The 17,169-nt window shown below is 40.5% G+C and overlaps 1 protein-coding gene across 1 annotated transcript in view; it reads left to right on the top strand.

Moving 5' to 3' along the window:
• Positions 1 to 17,169, top strand: part of LOC106749430 (lachesin-like) — an 85,790-nt gene that overhangs the window by 54,831 nt on the left and 13,790 nt on the right. The window contains exon 4 of the mRNA XM_014628859.1: positions 9,768 to 10,014. Within this exon, the coding sequence (XP_014484345.1) occupies positions 9,768 to 10,014 (247 nt within the window). The remainder of the gene's footprint in view (positions 1 to 9,767; positions 10,015 to 17,169) is intronic.

A 17,169-nucleotide genomic window follows, 5' to 3' on the forward strand; every position in this document is an offset into this window, starting at 1 on the left:
TGAATTATTTTAAGATTTTTATGCCCATGGGACGGATTTAATTTGTCGCTATATGGATTAATATGTAAAAGTAATACATTTTATGCCCAAATAAGCAGATGACGAGTCTCACTCGTCAAATGTATCGAAAGGGTTAAAAAGGAAATTCATAAATGTAGAATATTATTTTCTTAAATGCGTAAAATGATTTGTAAAATCATGAGTTTCTAGTTTAAAAATATAATTTCTTTGATTTAAAATATCATTGTAGAAGCAAAAGTAAAGGATTTCTTTACAAGAAAAAAAGGTTTTCTTTAAATGTAAGAATAAGAATTTAAATAAACATTTGCTTTATTTAAAAGTAAGTAAATATAAACAAGTTATTTTATAAATAAAAAAAAGTTATTTCCTGATATTTATACAAAATCTTTTTATTTTAAATAAAAAGTTCCTTTTACTGTTAAAAAACAATTTATTTAGATTTACAAAATTATTTATTTATATTTTGCTTACTTCTAAAACAAATAAATATTTTTCTAAATATACTTTTTACATTTAAAAGGATGTTTTCATCTAAAGAAATCATTTGTTCGTTTCTATACATGGATATACCTTATGTATATAATACAAAACGTCCGTCAGTCAAAATGGTACAATAGGTAAGTGAAAGTAGGTAAAGTGAACGATTCAAGAACCAGAGGTCTCAAGTTCGAATCTCAGCAGTAGTAAGTAGTAAATTTTTCAAGTGCAATTTAAATTAAACTGAGCAATTAAGGTCCCATTTGTATTCACTTCCACACAAAGAAAAAAAACAAAAATGTAACATAAATAAATAGGAACATTTATAATAAATGCTAATTATAAATAGGAACATTTATAATAAATTAATAATAAATAGGAACATTGATTTAAAAAATTAGGTGCTAATTAAGAAAATATTTTTGTTATTAAAAAATATTTCTTTGATATTAGAAAACATTTCTTTCATATTAGAAAATATTTCTGTGATATTAGAAAATATTTATTTGATATTAGAACATTTCTTTGATATTAACAAATATTTCTTTTTATTATATAATAGATCATTTGAAACATAATATTTATTTCAAATGAAGCACACATTTTTTTACATTAAAAAAATATAATATTTATTATTACATTATTCTTTCATTATTTTAAAACGTTTATTAATAGATTGGAATAAATAATTTCTTTAACCGAATTAAAAAATATCACTTTTTTAGTTCAAATAAAATTTGTTTGAATCTACTATATTTTTTTTTCAGTGTATAAATCGGTACTGTTCCAGTATTGGGAGTCGAATTTTCAATTTTTCAATACTTTTGCAATATTGGAAATCGGTACGGTCACAGTATTATCTTTTCCACCGTTATCACCTTAATATTCCACCTTGATATAGTATACCAATATCAAACCAATATTAGCATTTAGTACTATTTACTAAAAATCAGTATTGAGCCAGTATCTTACCAGTAGTTATTTCCTACTCGGATTCGCATAGCGCACGTCCACGCGAATCACACACGTGGAATAAATAGTTTTACTCGACATCTCCTTCCCCATTTCCTTCAAAAAGAAGAATTATATATAATTATATAATTATCGTTTCGTTTGTGAGGATCCCGTCGGTAAGAACCCATTGCGCCCGCGGGATGTCTTTTCGTTTCACTCGTTCCTCCCCCTCCTGTAATACTAACTTCATCGTCGACAATACACGGGCAACTTCGACGTCTTTCCTTTTCCACTATCCTTCGTTCCCCTGCCGCGGTCTCTGCACCGTCCTGAACGATTCTCGTCGACATACCTATCAAGCATCGATGAACGAGAGCATTCCCGAGGATGCCGAAAACAGGACGGGAAGGTTGTGTTCGTCAGGCAGGCAGCGGCAGATTGTTGGTGCGGCGAGGAGAACGCGGGCTAGCAGGACCACCAAGTGAGAGAGAAAGAGAGGGATGCGAGTTGGCCGGAGTGGTGTTTCCCCAGGGTAAGCATGAGCATATACTTGCCCGGGGCTTATTCAGACAAATCGGTGATTGCTGCGGAGGCGAGCGAAAGGGTAGCCCGCCGCTGCCGCTACTATCAGCAGCACCACCACCACCACCATCAGCAGCACCGACGGTAACGACGACGGCGACGGCAGCAACATCATCACCACCACTACCATCGGCACACTCACTAACACTACTGGTGCCGCCACTACCACCACCGCCGTCTATTGCCATCAGCACACCGCACCGAAGCACTCCGCGCCACAAACACGTTGCGCTTCCTATCGACGCAACGAGGGAACGAGACATTATACTGAAATCCGCTATGCGGAGGGAGAGCGACAGAGACGAACAGCTACACACAGAGGTGTAGGAAGGAGAACAGAGACGGAAGTGGCAGAATGGAGAACGAGAAAGACTGAACGGCACGACGAAGGGATTGTCCGCCCCGTTCGCAGGCCGGAGGGAGGTAGGGAAAGAAAGAGAGAGAGAGAGAGAGAGGACGAAATGCGGAGAAGGAGGAGAAGGAGAAAGAGGAAGGTAGAGAGCGAAGGGCGGAGAGAGCGCAGCCGGGGCTATGAAGAGGAGCTAGGGAGAGAGAAGAATGATTGTTTCCATGATTACAATGGAGAGAGGAAGAGGAAAAGGGGCGACGAGGACGCTATGCGGGTGGGTAAAGGGGTGTGGGGAGCAATCTCTTAGCGCTAACGTAGATTCGTGGGCCGGGGTCTCTCGAAATATTACACCAGAGGGGTACTCCGAGAGACCGCCGCCGTGGTCGTACCCACTGGGGAATTTCGTAACTGCGCGGGTAATGTGTGTCAGCTATCGAACCTGTCCGGACGCGCTTTCTCGGGTAAAATACTTTGCGCCTCGTTTGGATGACGAGTGGTTCAGGAGGAGCCTGCACACGTCGCTCCGTTAGCCGCCGGATCTGTCACGGACAATTCGCGGAGAAGATTTATACTCCGACGACGAAGGAGCGTAAGCCCTAGATTCAAGGTGCTAATGCTCTTACAAAGGCTAGCAGTGGAAATGGCGGTCGAGTAGTTCCATCCGGAAAGTATAGAACTCGTTTTTAATTTATCAGCCGAAGCTCTCGTTGTGCGCTTTTCTCCCTTCACTCCCTTTCGTTCCCTTTCTATCTTTCTCTTTCCTTTCTTCTCTTTCGCTCGTCCGCTCGCTCCCTCCCTCTCCTTCTCTCTTGTTCGTATTTCTTCTGTTGTGGCGTTTTTTCTTGCAACGAACCCGCGGAAAATTCCTGGGTAAAAGCGCACAGGAGACGAAAGTAGTGGAAGTAGCGAGCGAGAGCGGACGCACGTACATATGGACACACAACAAGAGAATAACTAGAGAAATAGTATTTTAGTTATTAAGTTAAGAAACACAATAACTGTTCGCTCGAGAGAGGTAACTCTCGAACTCTCTGTGTGATGAAAGGAAAGAATAGCGCAGCGGCAATATAACTGATTGGTGACGTACAAGTACCAGCCAGGTGATCGGTTATCTTGCTCAAAGGATCCAAGTCGATCCCGAATCACCTCCAAATATTCCGGTTAATCTTATTAAATACACTTCCGCACGCATTCTCACTGTGCGCAATCGTTATCGATAATGATGATTCGATCAAACGATCGGCTACTCGATTATCTATCATTATCTAAAGTGAATCTCAATTTATATTTGCGTGAAATTCGATGGGTTGGCAAAATGTAGTCGGCGGCACCTGCCGCCGAGAGTCCCGTTACATTCCGTAATCATGTTACGTAAAACTAGATTAATATATGTCTAGGTCACTTATAAGTTGCTGGTATTCTGAACTCATTGAGATATCCGTCGTCCCGCAGTATGTTGCAGTTGTTGAATGTTACTTGCGAAATAAAGAGCCGACGAGTTTCCCGAGCGATTAATTTACGGAGTTCTCTGCTTGACCTTGTCCGTTCGATTTGACTAGTCCTATTAGTTTCCTCGGTCGAGTCTTTACCTGTAATCCCGAAGCGCCTTCGCTCTGTGCATTTTTAAGTACATCAGCAGTAAATTGTATTTAAATATTCCTATCAGTTCCTTCATATTTAATTAAAGAACGCTTTTAGCAACGTGGCGCTTTGTGTAAAAGAAGACGATTTGTACATCGATCCCTAACAACTTAATTAATATCAGAGTCTCTTTGATACAAAAGATCACCCCTAATGAGCATCCGTGAAAGCGTCTTAATATGAACATGGACCAATGCGATCTTTCCGATTGAGAGTACGCCAATCAAGTATAACATAATATACAAACGCCCTTTTAATTAAACTTTGAAAAACTGAATGTTCAAAGTTTATTTCAAACGATATTCAAACGAAAAAGAGTCTCTTTTATAGATTTCTGAAATTCTATCCGTTGAAAGAATTTGAAATATTGAAGAGTAGCGAGTTATCGATGCGCCATTTTCAATCTTATGCGTGGATACGGATTCGATATAATATACCGGAGATATCACGACATAATCCTTCATTTTTCAGCAATACGTAATGCAATATCGCAAGTCCGCGAAAATCGTCGAGTTTTCAGAAAAGAAGAAGTCTTAAAAATACACACAATGAGACGGAGAGCGGTGGCGAGACGGGGGAAATAGCTTTGAGCTACAATTATGGACAAGATAAAAGTAAAAGCGCGAGTTTTATCCCGAACGTGCAGCGAAATAGAAATGTTACGTTTATGTTTCATTAATTTTCCTTTCCAATCGTAGATTACCTACAATGAGGTTAGCCGGCGGTTTTCAGAATCGTGACCATGCAAAATGCTGAACTAAGTCGCCATTTGAGACCTTGGGAGCTTTTTACGCGATAAGCACGCCGTTCCTGGTGGGAAAGACTGCATTATTCCGGAATAGCATCGAAGGAATCGTTATCTTCTCCGTGGAGATGAGAATGACCCCGCAGTCGGCGCCAATAGTGCCCCTTCTCTCCTTTCATGCAGGACAAACTGTTGTTCCTTCGTGACAATGTACTTAAAGCGTTGTCGATTGTATCTCGATAACGAAAGGATTCAAACGGCGACTGCCGTTATCTCTTCCCTTTCCTACCTCTCTCTCTCTCTCTCCCGCTATCTCTTTCTTTCTTTGGCTCTCTCATTCATCCTCTTCGCTTTTTCTCAATGGCTGGAGGCACGAGTGCCTCGTTTTTCGCGCAAATGGTCGCCTTTACCGAAAACTCCGATTTATATTGGACTACTTATACATCGATTCGATTAAGCTATGCGGTGCACGGTTCGCCGCTTCCCCATTACCGTGGATCACAAACAGCGTCGCTGCACAAAGGAAAATTCAGAATAGCGTGATCATTTTTTTAACAAAAGATCTCAAAAGTATCTCCACATGCTTTTTCTCGGTTCGTTTTCAAATTTCGCGGAGCGAATTTAATTCCGAAATTTATTTCTCCTTCAATCTCTCAGCTCGGGGCCATCATATTTTAATCATATATTTCCGCGTTTTGGGAAACAAAAGGCGCTTCGCAAAGGTACTTAATGTAAATCCGGCTGCTGTTTCTCTCCTCTCTATCGCTCGTTTTATCCTTTTATATTTTTACAAGAACGAGAGGATCTGAAATTCTACCTCAAACCAACATAATTTCGCGCAGGAAGATCGCTATGCGCGCGTTAGAATTTTTAGACTCGCCGTACACTACGCCATTTTTGCTCGGTGCGTCGAATACTTTTTAAACGCAGGCTTGAACACCGGCGTTTTCTTTCTCGGGAGAAGCGTGAGGGAGTTTACTCCCGGAAGGAGAACATGAAATCTCGTTACTTTCCGCGCAGATCGAGGGCCGACGTGCTGCTATAACCGCGCATGGTCGAGTGTCAACCTGCGTCAACGCGTATCGGTCGGACGCAGTGTGTGCCCTCAAAGCCAATTACCCTCGTTTTCAGCGATTCGCTGAACAACTCTCCGTCTCAGTTCAGGCTGAGGTTGCGGGCCGAGGTACATGCGTGTCGGTCAGCCAGGTGGTATATGGGTGACACATCGGCGGTCCCGCCGCGGCATGTAGCCGCGCGCGCGTATGCCCGGAGACGGTTATGTAGGTCGCACGACAGTCACTTGAGATTAATTACCAAGTGCATCGTTATAGATAACGCAGTGAAGGCTGGCGCGCGCGCGGAGGTTAAGTGAGAGTAGCGGCGAGATACGACGTTAAATTGAACCTTTCGTCGGGCCGATTCCTGCACTGCTGCCGCCACCGACCGCGCGTCGACTCGGCTCGGTCCGTTGCAAGCCATGGCACAATGAGCGTACTTGCCTAAAAGCAATTACTGCCGTACATACGCACGCATGCATACGTGCGCACGCATGCATGTATGCGCGCGCGCGCGCGTGGGTGCGCACTCGACGATAGCGCGTGTGGGCGATATAATATTGTTCAGCGCCTCTCTCATTCGTGCTGGACGCTTCGTCAAATCCGCGGCGGGGATCCACCACGAGTAAAAGATCTGGTGTTAATCTCCGTGCGCCGGCGCTAGCTATCATTATGCGTTACACTGAACTATCCCGAATTAATAGCCCGGGATATCGATCCTTCGCCGTTGCCAAATTATAAGGTGGATCAAACCCGCCGCTACAACGAACGCAATGTTCGTCGAGATCATTGCGCTTGTTTCTTCTTCTTTTCTCTCCTCCTTCTCTTTTTTCGTTTTTCTTTTTTACATTATTAGACCAACACAGATAGTGTATATGCTATATTTGGTTAATTACTACTAAGGGTTTATTCAACAATTACATCACATTAAATTTAAGCACAAGTGTGGCATGATAGACAGCACACTGGTCTACTATGCTAACGGTCCTGAGTTCGATCCTAGGGCTCGGTAGAAGCTAAAATATTTATGCTCGTGTCTCCTCTCGGTAATGGTAAACCACCGGGGAGAAGAGTAGTAGCTTGCCTAGTATAACCTCTGTAAAAAAAAGTTACTGTTCGAAACCAGCATTAAACTGTAGGTCTCATATGCTTATATATAACCAGCACGCGCACCATAAGCATGTGAGAGAGAGATCATCTTATGCCTGGACACAGGTATGGTACTAGCAGAAGAAATTTGGGTACTTTTACTCCCTCCCTTTCTCTCTCCCCTTCGTCATAATTTTGTTACAAAATGTTCGTTCTCTTCCAATGTTATGCGACATGTTGAATTACTCCCCGCCCCGCCGACGCATAGAATAAAAAAAATAACTTGTAACTATACTGTGAATAATAATTATTAGCATTATTGGACTGTACGCTATTATCTTTTTATAAAATACGAATAATTTTTAGACATATAATATCCAATTAATTGTTTTATTTTATAATTTTGATTAATAAAAAATTATTTTTGAAAAAATAAATATTAAAAAATTAACATTTTAATTATTTAACACAAAATCATATCAAAAATTTCCATCAAGTATAATCAAGTATTTCAATGCAAACAAAGTGAGTAACTACGTGCATCCATATTTATTAATTATGCTATCTAATATGACGTTCCACGACTTTTATCCCTTTCTTTTCTCTCTGCCATCATAGATACCGTTACGCAAGCCAATAGACTTCCCCTTTTCTTTCTTCTCTTATGATATGACGCAATTGTTGAATGGCCCCTTACAAGGAGAATAATCCCAGTTCGTGTAAATAGTCTAACTATATATCTAAATAAACACCGTACTAAAATACATCGACTAGAATCTGATATCTCTTACTGTCAAAACTCAATTTACGCAATGATAACCATAAGTCGAAGCATCGAGATCGAGATTTCGAGACAGTAATGGAACAGCAATATTTACAAAAAATTTGGTCAATGTATTCAGACATTTTAGAAGAAACTTCACTTAAAAAATTGTCTAAAGAATTCGCCGAAGGCAATTCATTCGACTATATAACATGTCGAGTCATAAAATAACTTTAATATATTGTCACAATTATGTGCAATTTTTGCAATAGTAATGTCACGATAATTCAAAGTAAATTAATTAGTACAACCGCATGCCATTGAATGATATATTTTTTAATAGTATTTAATTATTTAGATAATATAACTTATTTTATTCTTATTAAATTGTATTAGGCTCTCGAGATATGGGTGTCCTAAATTAATCTCGGTTCCCCTGGTGTGCAAGTAGAACAGGTGAAATTGAGCAGAAAAGTCATGTACCATTTTGCAAAATTTGCAATAGTTAGTGAATAATTAATTATTTTGTCTGAACTAATGAATGCATGGAAAAGGGCAAATCGGACGTTGCATAAAGAAAATGACTTACTTTTGAAAATCTTCTAACAACGGTGAGCATCAACTGATTTCTAAAAGCGGGGAAACACAGCAAGCAGCAGTGGTATGCGACACAGGGTTATGCACCGAAAAGAAACACGCTTCTCGCTATCAGTTGATACTCATCGTTACTAGGAGATTTTCAGAAGGAAGCCACTTTTCATTATATAGAGTCTAGTCTACTTTTGCTCGTGTGCTCATTAGTTCAGACAAAATAATTAATTCCTTGCTATTACTAAACTATTGCGAATTTTGCAAAATGGTATTTTTCTACTCAGTTCCATCTGTTCTACTTGCACACCACGGGAACCGAGATTAGTTTGGGACACCCTGTATAAAACCACTGAAAAACATAGAAAAGTCAGTAAGAGCTAAGCACAGTTGTTGGTGTCGATATATTTATTAAATTTATAGAAGGATTATTTTATTTTTATACTTTTCTTACTTGAGTCCGAGAGAAATTACGTCGATTAACTGCAAACTGATCTGTCAGATTTCATGTGATAATTGACAAGTGTGCGAGAAATGAAACAAGTTACAACACACAATCAGTCAATCAACATCACGGAAAAACGATAACAATGATTTCGATCATTTCGAGTATCGACTTAACATGCGTTTTTAGAAAGGGACAAAATCAACACAGATACGGAACACTATTTAGCTAATTACATAGGTCTGCATGATTTTGTGATTTGGAAAACAAAAATAGTTCTTCATAATTGAATCGGAATCTGTAAGTAAGAATATTCTATCATGTCAGATAATATTGTGGTTTCAATTCATTTGGGAACTGACGGGTTAAGTAAAAATAATATTCTGCCACAGAACGTTAGTTCCGAGCGAAACAACATTTCGGTCCTGCGACGTAGCGGAAGGCGCTTTCTGTTATTTCACGATAAAAAGAAAAGAAAAATGAGTTTCGCAAGATCCGTGGCGAATTTACGCGAGTCAATAGACGAGAGAGATGTTTCCGATTAATTCTCACGGGACGCGGTACACCGTGTTCCGCGCGCTCGTTATACGCCGGTTGTCCCGCGTGTATTTAAAGGCGGAATCAACCTCAAATTGATCAGCGCGATTTCGTCATTGACACGTTGATGCGGTAGCACCCACAGAACATATTCCTCCCTCCTTCCCTTTCATCCCACATTTATCCGCTCGATCCGTGGTGCGATAATAATCGCATATTGTTATCGAGATACGGTTTACGAAATTTCTCGCCCGGTTGCACTTTCCCTCTTTCTCTTTTTCGGCGAGATTTTGAGCCAATACAAAAGGAAAGAAAATACCATCCTCGTGATCCCTCGAGTGAGAATAAAACGGCGAACTCGCGTGTTCAATCGCTCACCCCGTTCAACCGACGCGAGTCAAGCCGGGCGGGAATGGTTGACGCGGTGCGGCCAGCCACGTAGTTACCGTGAACGAGTGAGCGAGCGAGCGAGCGAGCAAGAAGAAGAGAGAATTTCCGACGCATTTGTCACTGCTCTGCAGGTGGGATGGCTGCGCGCCGAGGATCAGACGATATTGTCGATGGGCGAGCGCCGGGTTACCCATTCGCCCCGATTCTTCGTCACCCTGGAGAACGCCAAGACGAAGAATCAGACACAGTCACGGGAGGAGGAGGAAGCCACCTGGCAGCTGCACATTCGGTCACTGAAGGAGGCCGACCGTGGCTGTTATATGTGCCAACTCAACACGAAGCCGATGTTGAACCAGCTGGGATGCGTGGACGTCCTAGGTATGTCTAATTGCGCGTTACGCCACATTCCGGCCGGCCAGGTACGGTCGGCTGTTTGCGACCGTCGGCGCGGAGACGTCACGCACGTACGCACGCACTGCGTTTCGATTAGAGCCGAGGGGGTGGTTTTAGGGCCGGGGAAAATATGCGTGCCTCGCCGCTGTAGCAGCGCGTTTCAATAGGCCGTTGATGCGAGATTGTGTGCGTGCGTGCGTGCGTGCGTGCGTATTCCCGAAGCACAACCACGATGTGTCATTCTCGGTTTCGCCGCTTATGGTCCGTTTTACAGATCAGCGGAAAGACATAAGATTGAATTAATGTTATATCGACTTTCAAATATAGGTGGAACGTCAAATCACCCAAGTGAAATCAACTTGTTCGACGCTGGAATTTTTATCTTTTTTTCTTTCTTTAGTCGTCCACGATCGTATATATACGCAAAAAATTTTTGTTGAACAATATAGTATAGAGGAGAAAATCGTAATATCGCCCTTGTAGGTATAATGACTTCTCTTAATATCTCTGCTATTAGATGTATTCTAATGATTATTTATGGAATTATTTATTTAGTAACTCGCCAGTACCATTACGCAGTAGAGTAATATGCCAACATATAATAGCCAATATTTACTATAACGTAGTTTTATTTTTGAGCATTTCAAAACTTTTTCAAAATATATTTTAGTATTTAAATATACATATTTCCTCATTCCTTTTAACTTAAGCGACATAACCACACAAATATATGTATATTTGAGTGTTTTATTCGTTATTTAACATTTTATTCTGCTATATACATTTCAAATTGCAGAGTTAAATAATACACATTTCAAATGCAGAGTTAAATAATAGCTTTTGCTAACGGAGACCCCCACTAAAATCAATTTAATACAGCCTCTTTTTTGAGGTTTTCATATTGAACTAATTATTCGATAAGTTAATGATTTAAATTCAATTTTTTTAAGTCTATTCGTTTTATAGAAACTGTCCTTCTGACAGATTGTACCTACTTTCTGACAAGTAAATCGATATCTACATTAAAAATTCAATATTATATTCATTGTTCTTTCTAAGAGAAAGTTTATTTTCAATATATATATATATATATATATATGTGTGTGTGTGTGTGTAACAAAACGTTGTGTTCTGTTATACAAAATCAAGTTTCTCAATCTATTTTAGTGGGGGGCCACATTACCACTCTTGTTCCTCTTTGACCTATTGCAGTGTTGCCATACTTTTATAAATAACATCCTAAATAATCAATATTGTAACTTTGAGTCTATATTTTATAACTTTGAGTCTAGAATCAACTAGATAACACTTTGACGAATGTAATCGTCGTTTTTAATTTAAAATACTGATTATTAACAAAGTTATTGTACCAATTAAGATATAGACTAGATAGGCTTATAAGAACAAGCGCTAGTTATAAATATACAAACAAATTTGACAAGCAATCGTGGTTAATAAAAATGTATTAAACAAATTTCGGTCTCGTTTGAACCACTATTTATAATTAATGCTTATTGTTAGCATTTCCATATTTTATAATTTTTCCGTATTTTCCTTTCCATATTTTATAATTTACTTTATTCTAGAGTTATTTTTATAAAGGTTATTTTTCATATTTATTGTAAAAAATAAAAATAAGAGCCATGATATCATTTTTTTTCTCTACTAATAGTATAATTTACTCGAGTTATATTACGCGATTATAAGATACATTTATACTGAAGTCAAAATTTATATTTAAGAATTATATATAACAATATATGTAAAATTAATTAGGTATTAAGTTCTCTTTTATATCCTACGTTCGTCCCTGTAAGGGGGTTAGGACGCGGGAACACCGTGGCGTCGTAGTAATAGTAGTGACATGCTCGGTAAGTTTTGGCGAAAGTCGGACAAAACAAGTACGCGCGAGCAACGAGAAAAAGGCAGACGAGATACAGTGCGTGAGCAGAAGAAAATGTGTAGGATAACCACAATTAAACGCTCTTTTTCCTTGATTTTTCCTCGGAACTATGATTCGAGTCAGAGTTCTTTTGGAACCTTTCCTATCCCACTTTAGACACACATTACAACTTGGGGACTCAGCCGGGATCCGAGAAATCGAGACCGGAAAGATCGGAAGAGAGTAGGAAGACAACATGTCTGACGGTGACGAACGGCGAAATAACGACGCAGGCGACACATGAGTCGACGAAATGACGGTGGCTCAGCTGAAAAAAGAGCTTAGAAGACGTAAACTAAAAGTGACGGGCAACAAAGCCGATCTCGTAATACGATTGAAGGCGGTTCTAGTTCTGGAGGACCAACATGAAGAAGAAAACGACGGATCCAGCGACGAGAGTGAAGACGAACGAGACGAAGCTGGCGATGTTGACGACGGAGCGAACTAAATACGTAACCGTCCGAAATTTGTGCCGACTTTCAAAGATGTAATTGAAGAGTCGATTGATGTTTTTAGAGGTGATGACGGTAAAAATGTGAAGCTGTAGAATCCAGGAAATTGAGAACATGGCAAAGTTATGCGAGTGGAACGCGATCCAGAAAACTATTTACACGAAGAGGTTGCTATGAGGTTTCGCTCGTTTATTTGTGAAGTTGGATAACTATGGAAAAACGTGGAAAGCCATGAAAGTCGCCTTGAAGGTAGAGTTTGCACCGAAGGTAGACAATCGTGCGGTGCATGTGAGAACGAAAGAAGGCCGACGAATCTCACCATGAGTATTGTTATAAGATGATGGAGATAGCAGTTCGAGCAGACGTCGAAACGAAGGCGATCATCCAGCGAAGGATATCATCGACGGCATTGATGACAAAGAATATCGGAAGGCTGTGTTATATGGTGCTAAAAATATTCGGGAACTGAAAGATAAGTTCGATATATACATAGAACTATGCGGTAAAACGAAATCATATACGAAAGTGAGCGAGAGTAGAAAGAAATCGTCTTTGAATACGGAAAATAAGGACGCGATGCGTGACGTTTAAATTGAGCGCTGTGATAGATTAAGGCAGCGATCTTAGCGAGAATGTGCAAGAAACAGATCGGATCGCCAAGTCTGGGGAATCGCAAGATACAATTTCGAGGGGCGGGTTCAGGAGAAAATATGACACTGGGCGACGTGCGTGAAAAAATCTGTACCGATATAAAAATTTATGACATTGTAGTATACATTGTTAATGACGGAATACCGCGTCAATACCGCGTGGCATGCTTATAGAAACCGATTGTTTGAATAGCGTTGAAGTTCGTATGAGAAAGAGTGTTATAAATATCTCGAAAATTGTAGACGATCCCGTGAAAGTGGCTGCAGTTTATAAAATCGACGTAGTGCAAAACGATGGCATTATAGATCTCTCACACATTTCAGATGAAAATAAAGAGGAAGTAGCATGTCTGGTGAAAGAATACGAACCTAGGAAAGAAAAAGGGCTGGTGTTAAAATGTCCATAGTTGTAAAAAGTGACGTTCCAGTTACCTTTAATGCACGTAGGTTATTCGTAGCAGAAAAGACGTGTGTAGACTTACAAATTCGCCTGTGGGTCAATTAAGGCGTTATACAACCGTCGTATTCTGTTATGCAAGCCCAATAGTTTTAGTAAAGAAAAAAAACGGCGAGATTATGCGTAGATTATCGAAGACTAAATGAAAAAATAGTTAAGATCCGATATCCGCTACCGCTGGTCGAAGATCAATTAGATTTTTTACAAGGCGCCTCGGTATACAGCATCCTGGATCTCGAGAATGAATTTTTCCACGTTGAAAAATCAAGTCATAAATATACTGCTTTTGTTATCTCGAATGGACACTACAAATTTTTGAAGATGCCATTTCGCCTGTGTACATCCCCGGCGTATTTTCAAAAATATATTAGCACTGTTTTTCGAGAATTAACCGCAGCAAAAATTGTCACGATCTATATGGACGACTTGATTGTACCTTCGGTAAATCTACAAGACGGACTATCGCGACTTAAGTTAGTACTAGAAACAGCGAATAAATAGGTATTGTCAGTTAACTGAAAGAAATGTCAATTGCTAAAATCAAAAGTGTGTTATTTAGGACATGTAATAGAAAACGGAAATAGCACACCGTCAAACGAAAAAACTGATGGTGTAAAGCATTTTCCAAAGCCGACGAACATATGTTGTGTGCACAGTTTTTTGGGTCAAACAGGATATTTTCGAAAATTTATACCTCGATATTCGCTCATGGCTGTTAATGGAGTTATTACGAAACGGATTAGAATTTAAATTTGAGAGAGAACAGGAGCAGGCGTTCGGGCAACTGAAGTTAGCTTTGAGCAAAAGCCTGACTTGCGTTTGTATTGTCCAACACAGAAACAGAACTGCACACTGACGCGTCGGCTTCGGGATTTGGTAGAGTTTGGTACAGCGCAATAGCAAAGATCGTATGTTTCATCCGGTATATTACGCAAGTAGTAAGACTACGCTTTCCGAAGCGAAATATGACAGCTATAGACTCAAAAGGCTAGCCGTTGTAAGAGCATTAAAGAAATTTAGAGTATCTAATCGGTATCCCGTTTACCATAGGAACAGACTGCAAGGCGTTCACCCAGATTATGAAAAAAAAGACATCTGTGCACAGATGGCGCGATAAGCATTTTTCCTAAAAGAATTTCGATATTCGATTATACATCACTCTGGAAGCAGCGAGACACACAGTATGTGGCACATAGACGCTTTAAGCCGACACTCGTTATCTATAACTATGCTAATAGAAAAATGCGAGGATAGTATACGGGTGAAACTTCGTCCGTTAACGACGAGAACCAATTAACAGACGAAGAAATCTAACGCTTTAACAAGCAAGTAGACGAAAACCGCGCAACTGGCTATATGATTATTAACGTACTGGTATATAAGGAAATTGACGACTCCGATCGTCATACCGAAATTGATGCAAACCTCGATAATCCGATAAGTCCATGAATGTCGTCATTTTGCTTCTACGAAGACAGAACAGCTCTTAAAATCTGATTATTGGTTTCAGAATATGCATACGAAGGTCGAGAACATAATTCGAAATTATCTTCCACGTATCATGACAATGAAGAAGGCTGGCAAATAAGAGCGATTTCTATATCCGATCGAAAAGGAAGTACTACTAAATACCTATTATATAGATCATCTGGCATCAAATGCCATCCACTCAGAAGAAATATATTCGCAGTAGTGGACGCTTTTATCAAGTTCACAATTCATATCCGACGAAAAGTATCGGTACAGCGGAAGTTCTTAACCATTTGATGAAACAATCAGCTGTTTCTGGAAACCCTAGACGGTTGATCTCTGACCAAGGTTCGGCATTCACGTCTCACGATTTTAAGTCATATTGCACGGATGAAGAACACGTTTTGATTACCACAAGGACACCAAGAGGAAATGGACAAATCGAACGAATAAATCGAACGTTGATCCTGCTGCTAACCAAACTATCATCATCACAGCCGATGCAATGGCATAAATTTGTCGCACGTGCACAGCAGTATTTAAATCATGTATCTACCCGGGGCACTGGAATGACGTCGTTTAGCCTTCTGTTCGAAACGAAAATGAGACTACAAGAAGATCTGCGCCTAAGAGAAATTTTGGAAACGAAGTAAGCCATCATTTTTCAAGAGAAGTGCGACTAGTTGCGAGAAGAAGCTCGAAATGCAATTCTGAAGACACAGACCGAGAAGGTGGTGTTATAACAAGAAACGGAAGTCACCGATTAAATACAACGAAGGCGATGTAGTCGCTATTCGACGAACTCAACGTGGACCAGGACTCAAATTCTGTATGAAATATTTAAGACTTTACCGTATCAAACGCGTCCTATGCAACAACCGGTATGTCGTCGAAAAAATAGGCGAAGGAGAAGGTCCACGTATAACATCGGCAGTCGTAGATCATATGATATCTTGGACAAACCTTCAGGAAGATACTTCAGATAGCGTAGGATCAGATAACGACATCTGAAGCCAGATGTCAATCGAATGATCGAATGATTTATGAATGTTTATATCTTTAAAAAAAATATTCTACATTTCTTCTGTACGTCTCTCCGATACGCAAATCCGAGGAAAGAGGAAGATGCGAAGAAAGTACGTCGAGTTAATTTGCCGGGTTAATCCGAATGTTACAAGCGGACCGTAACTCCGCAGAAACGATTAGAAAATTTAACTTCGTTCCGGCGAACAGCAAACGTAATGGTCTCGGTAGCGTTTCAGAATTTTCGGGTTAATTTCGCCTCCGGTATCCATTAAATGATTTCGCACACCTTGCTTGTGTTATTCGGGATAGCTCAATTTGCTTAGCGGGGCAAATTACTTCGATTTATTAATATGCATTCACGCTCACCCCGTTCCGCCCGCACTGGGAGATATAATATCGACGGGTGAAGTTGATACTCACTTCACGAGGAACTATTAGCAACCACATAAGAAACACCACGGTCGTGCTTTAATTTATAGTTTAATTAAGCGCGACAACGGAGTTGGAAAGTCTACCTGACGCGATAGATCCGTCCGTCGACAGCGTTCGCCCGGTTCTACTACTACTATACTACCGTTACACTGCTGTGCGGTACATCACAACTTGCCAAACGTCGACAGAGCGAGAGTGATAGAATCCACAATTCTGTTTCTATTAAATTTACATTATCTCCTCTTAACGCGTTAATTACAGCGGGGCACAACACGCGCGACTCAATATTTGCTTTGCCCAGGATACACATCGGCCATATCCTAGACGACGCCTAGGCGAAGCGGTTTCCGCGCGGTGCGCTTCAATTTCGGTACAGAGATGCACTCGCGCGCACTCGCCGCGTTGCACTACTACAGCGTCATCAAATGCACAATTTCATTTTTATATCTCGTCGCAACGAGCAGCAGCCGCCGCCGAGCGGCAGCTCGGCGAGTAATATCATCTACTTTGTGCGTGAGAGGGAGAGCGAGAATGTGCGGGAGAGTTCCGGAGGATGAGCGAGAATGCGTTCCATCGCGTGCGTGCTTGTTCGTCGCCGGCCGGCATCAAAAAGTGGTTTTCACTACCGAGCAGAACGAAATTCCTTTGTGTAGAAAACATGAGAAAATGCCGTAACTTCTTTTTCTTTTCTCCCCCCCCCCCCCCCCCCCC

Source organism: Dinoponera quadriceps, unplaced genomic scaffold (genome assembly GCF_001313825.1).
Source record: "Dinoponera quadriceps isolate SergipeBrazil2010 unplaced genomic scaffold, ASM131382v1 scaffold3736, whole genome shotgun sequence".
NCBI lineage: Eukaryota > Metazoa > Arthropoda > Insecta > Hymenoptera > Formicidae > Dinoponera > Dinoponera quadriceps.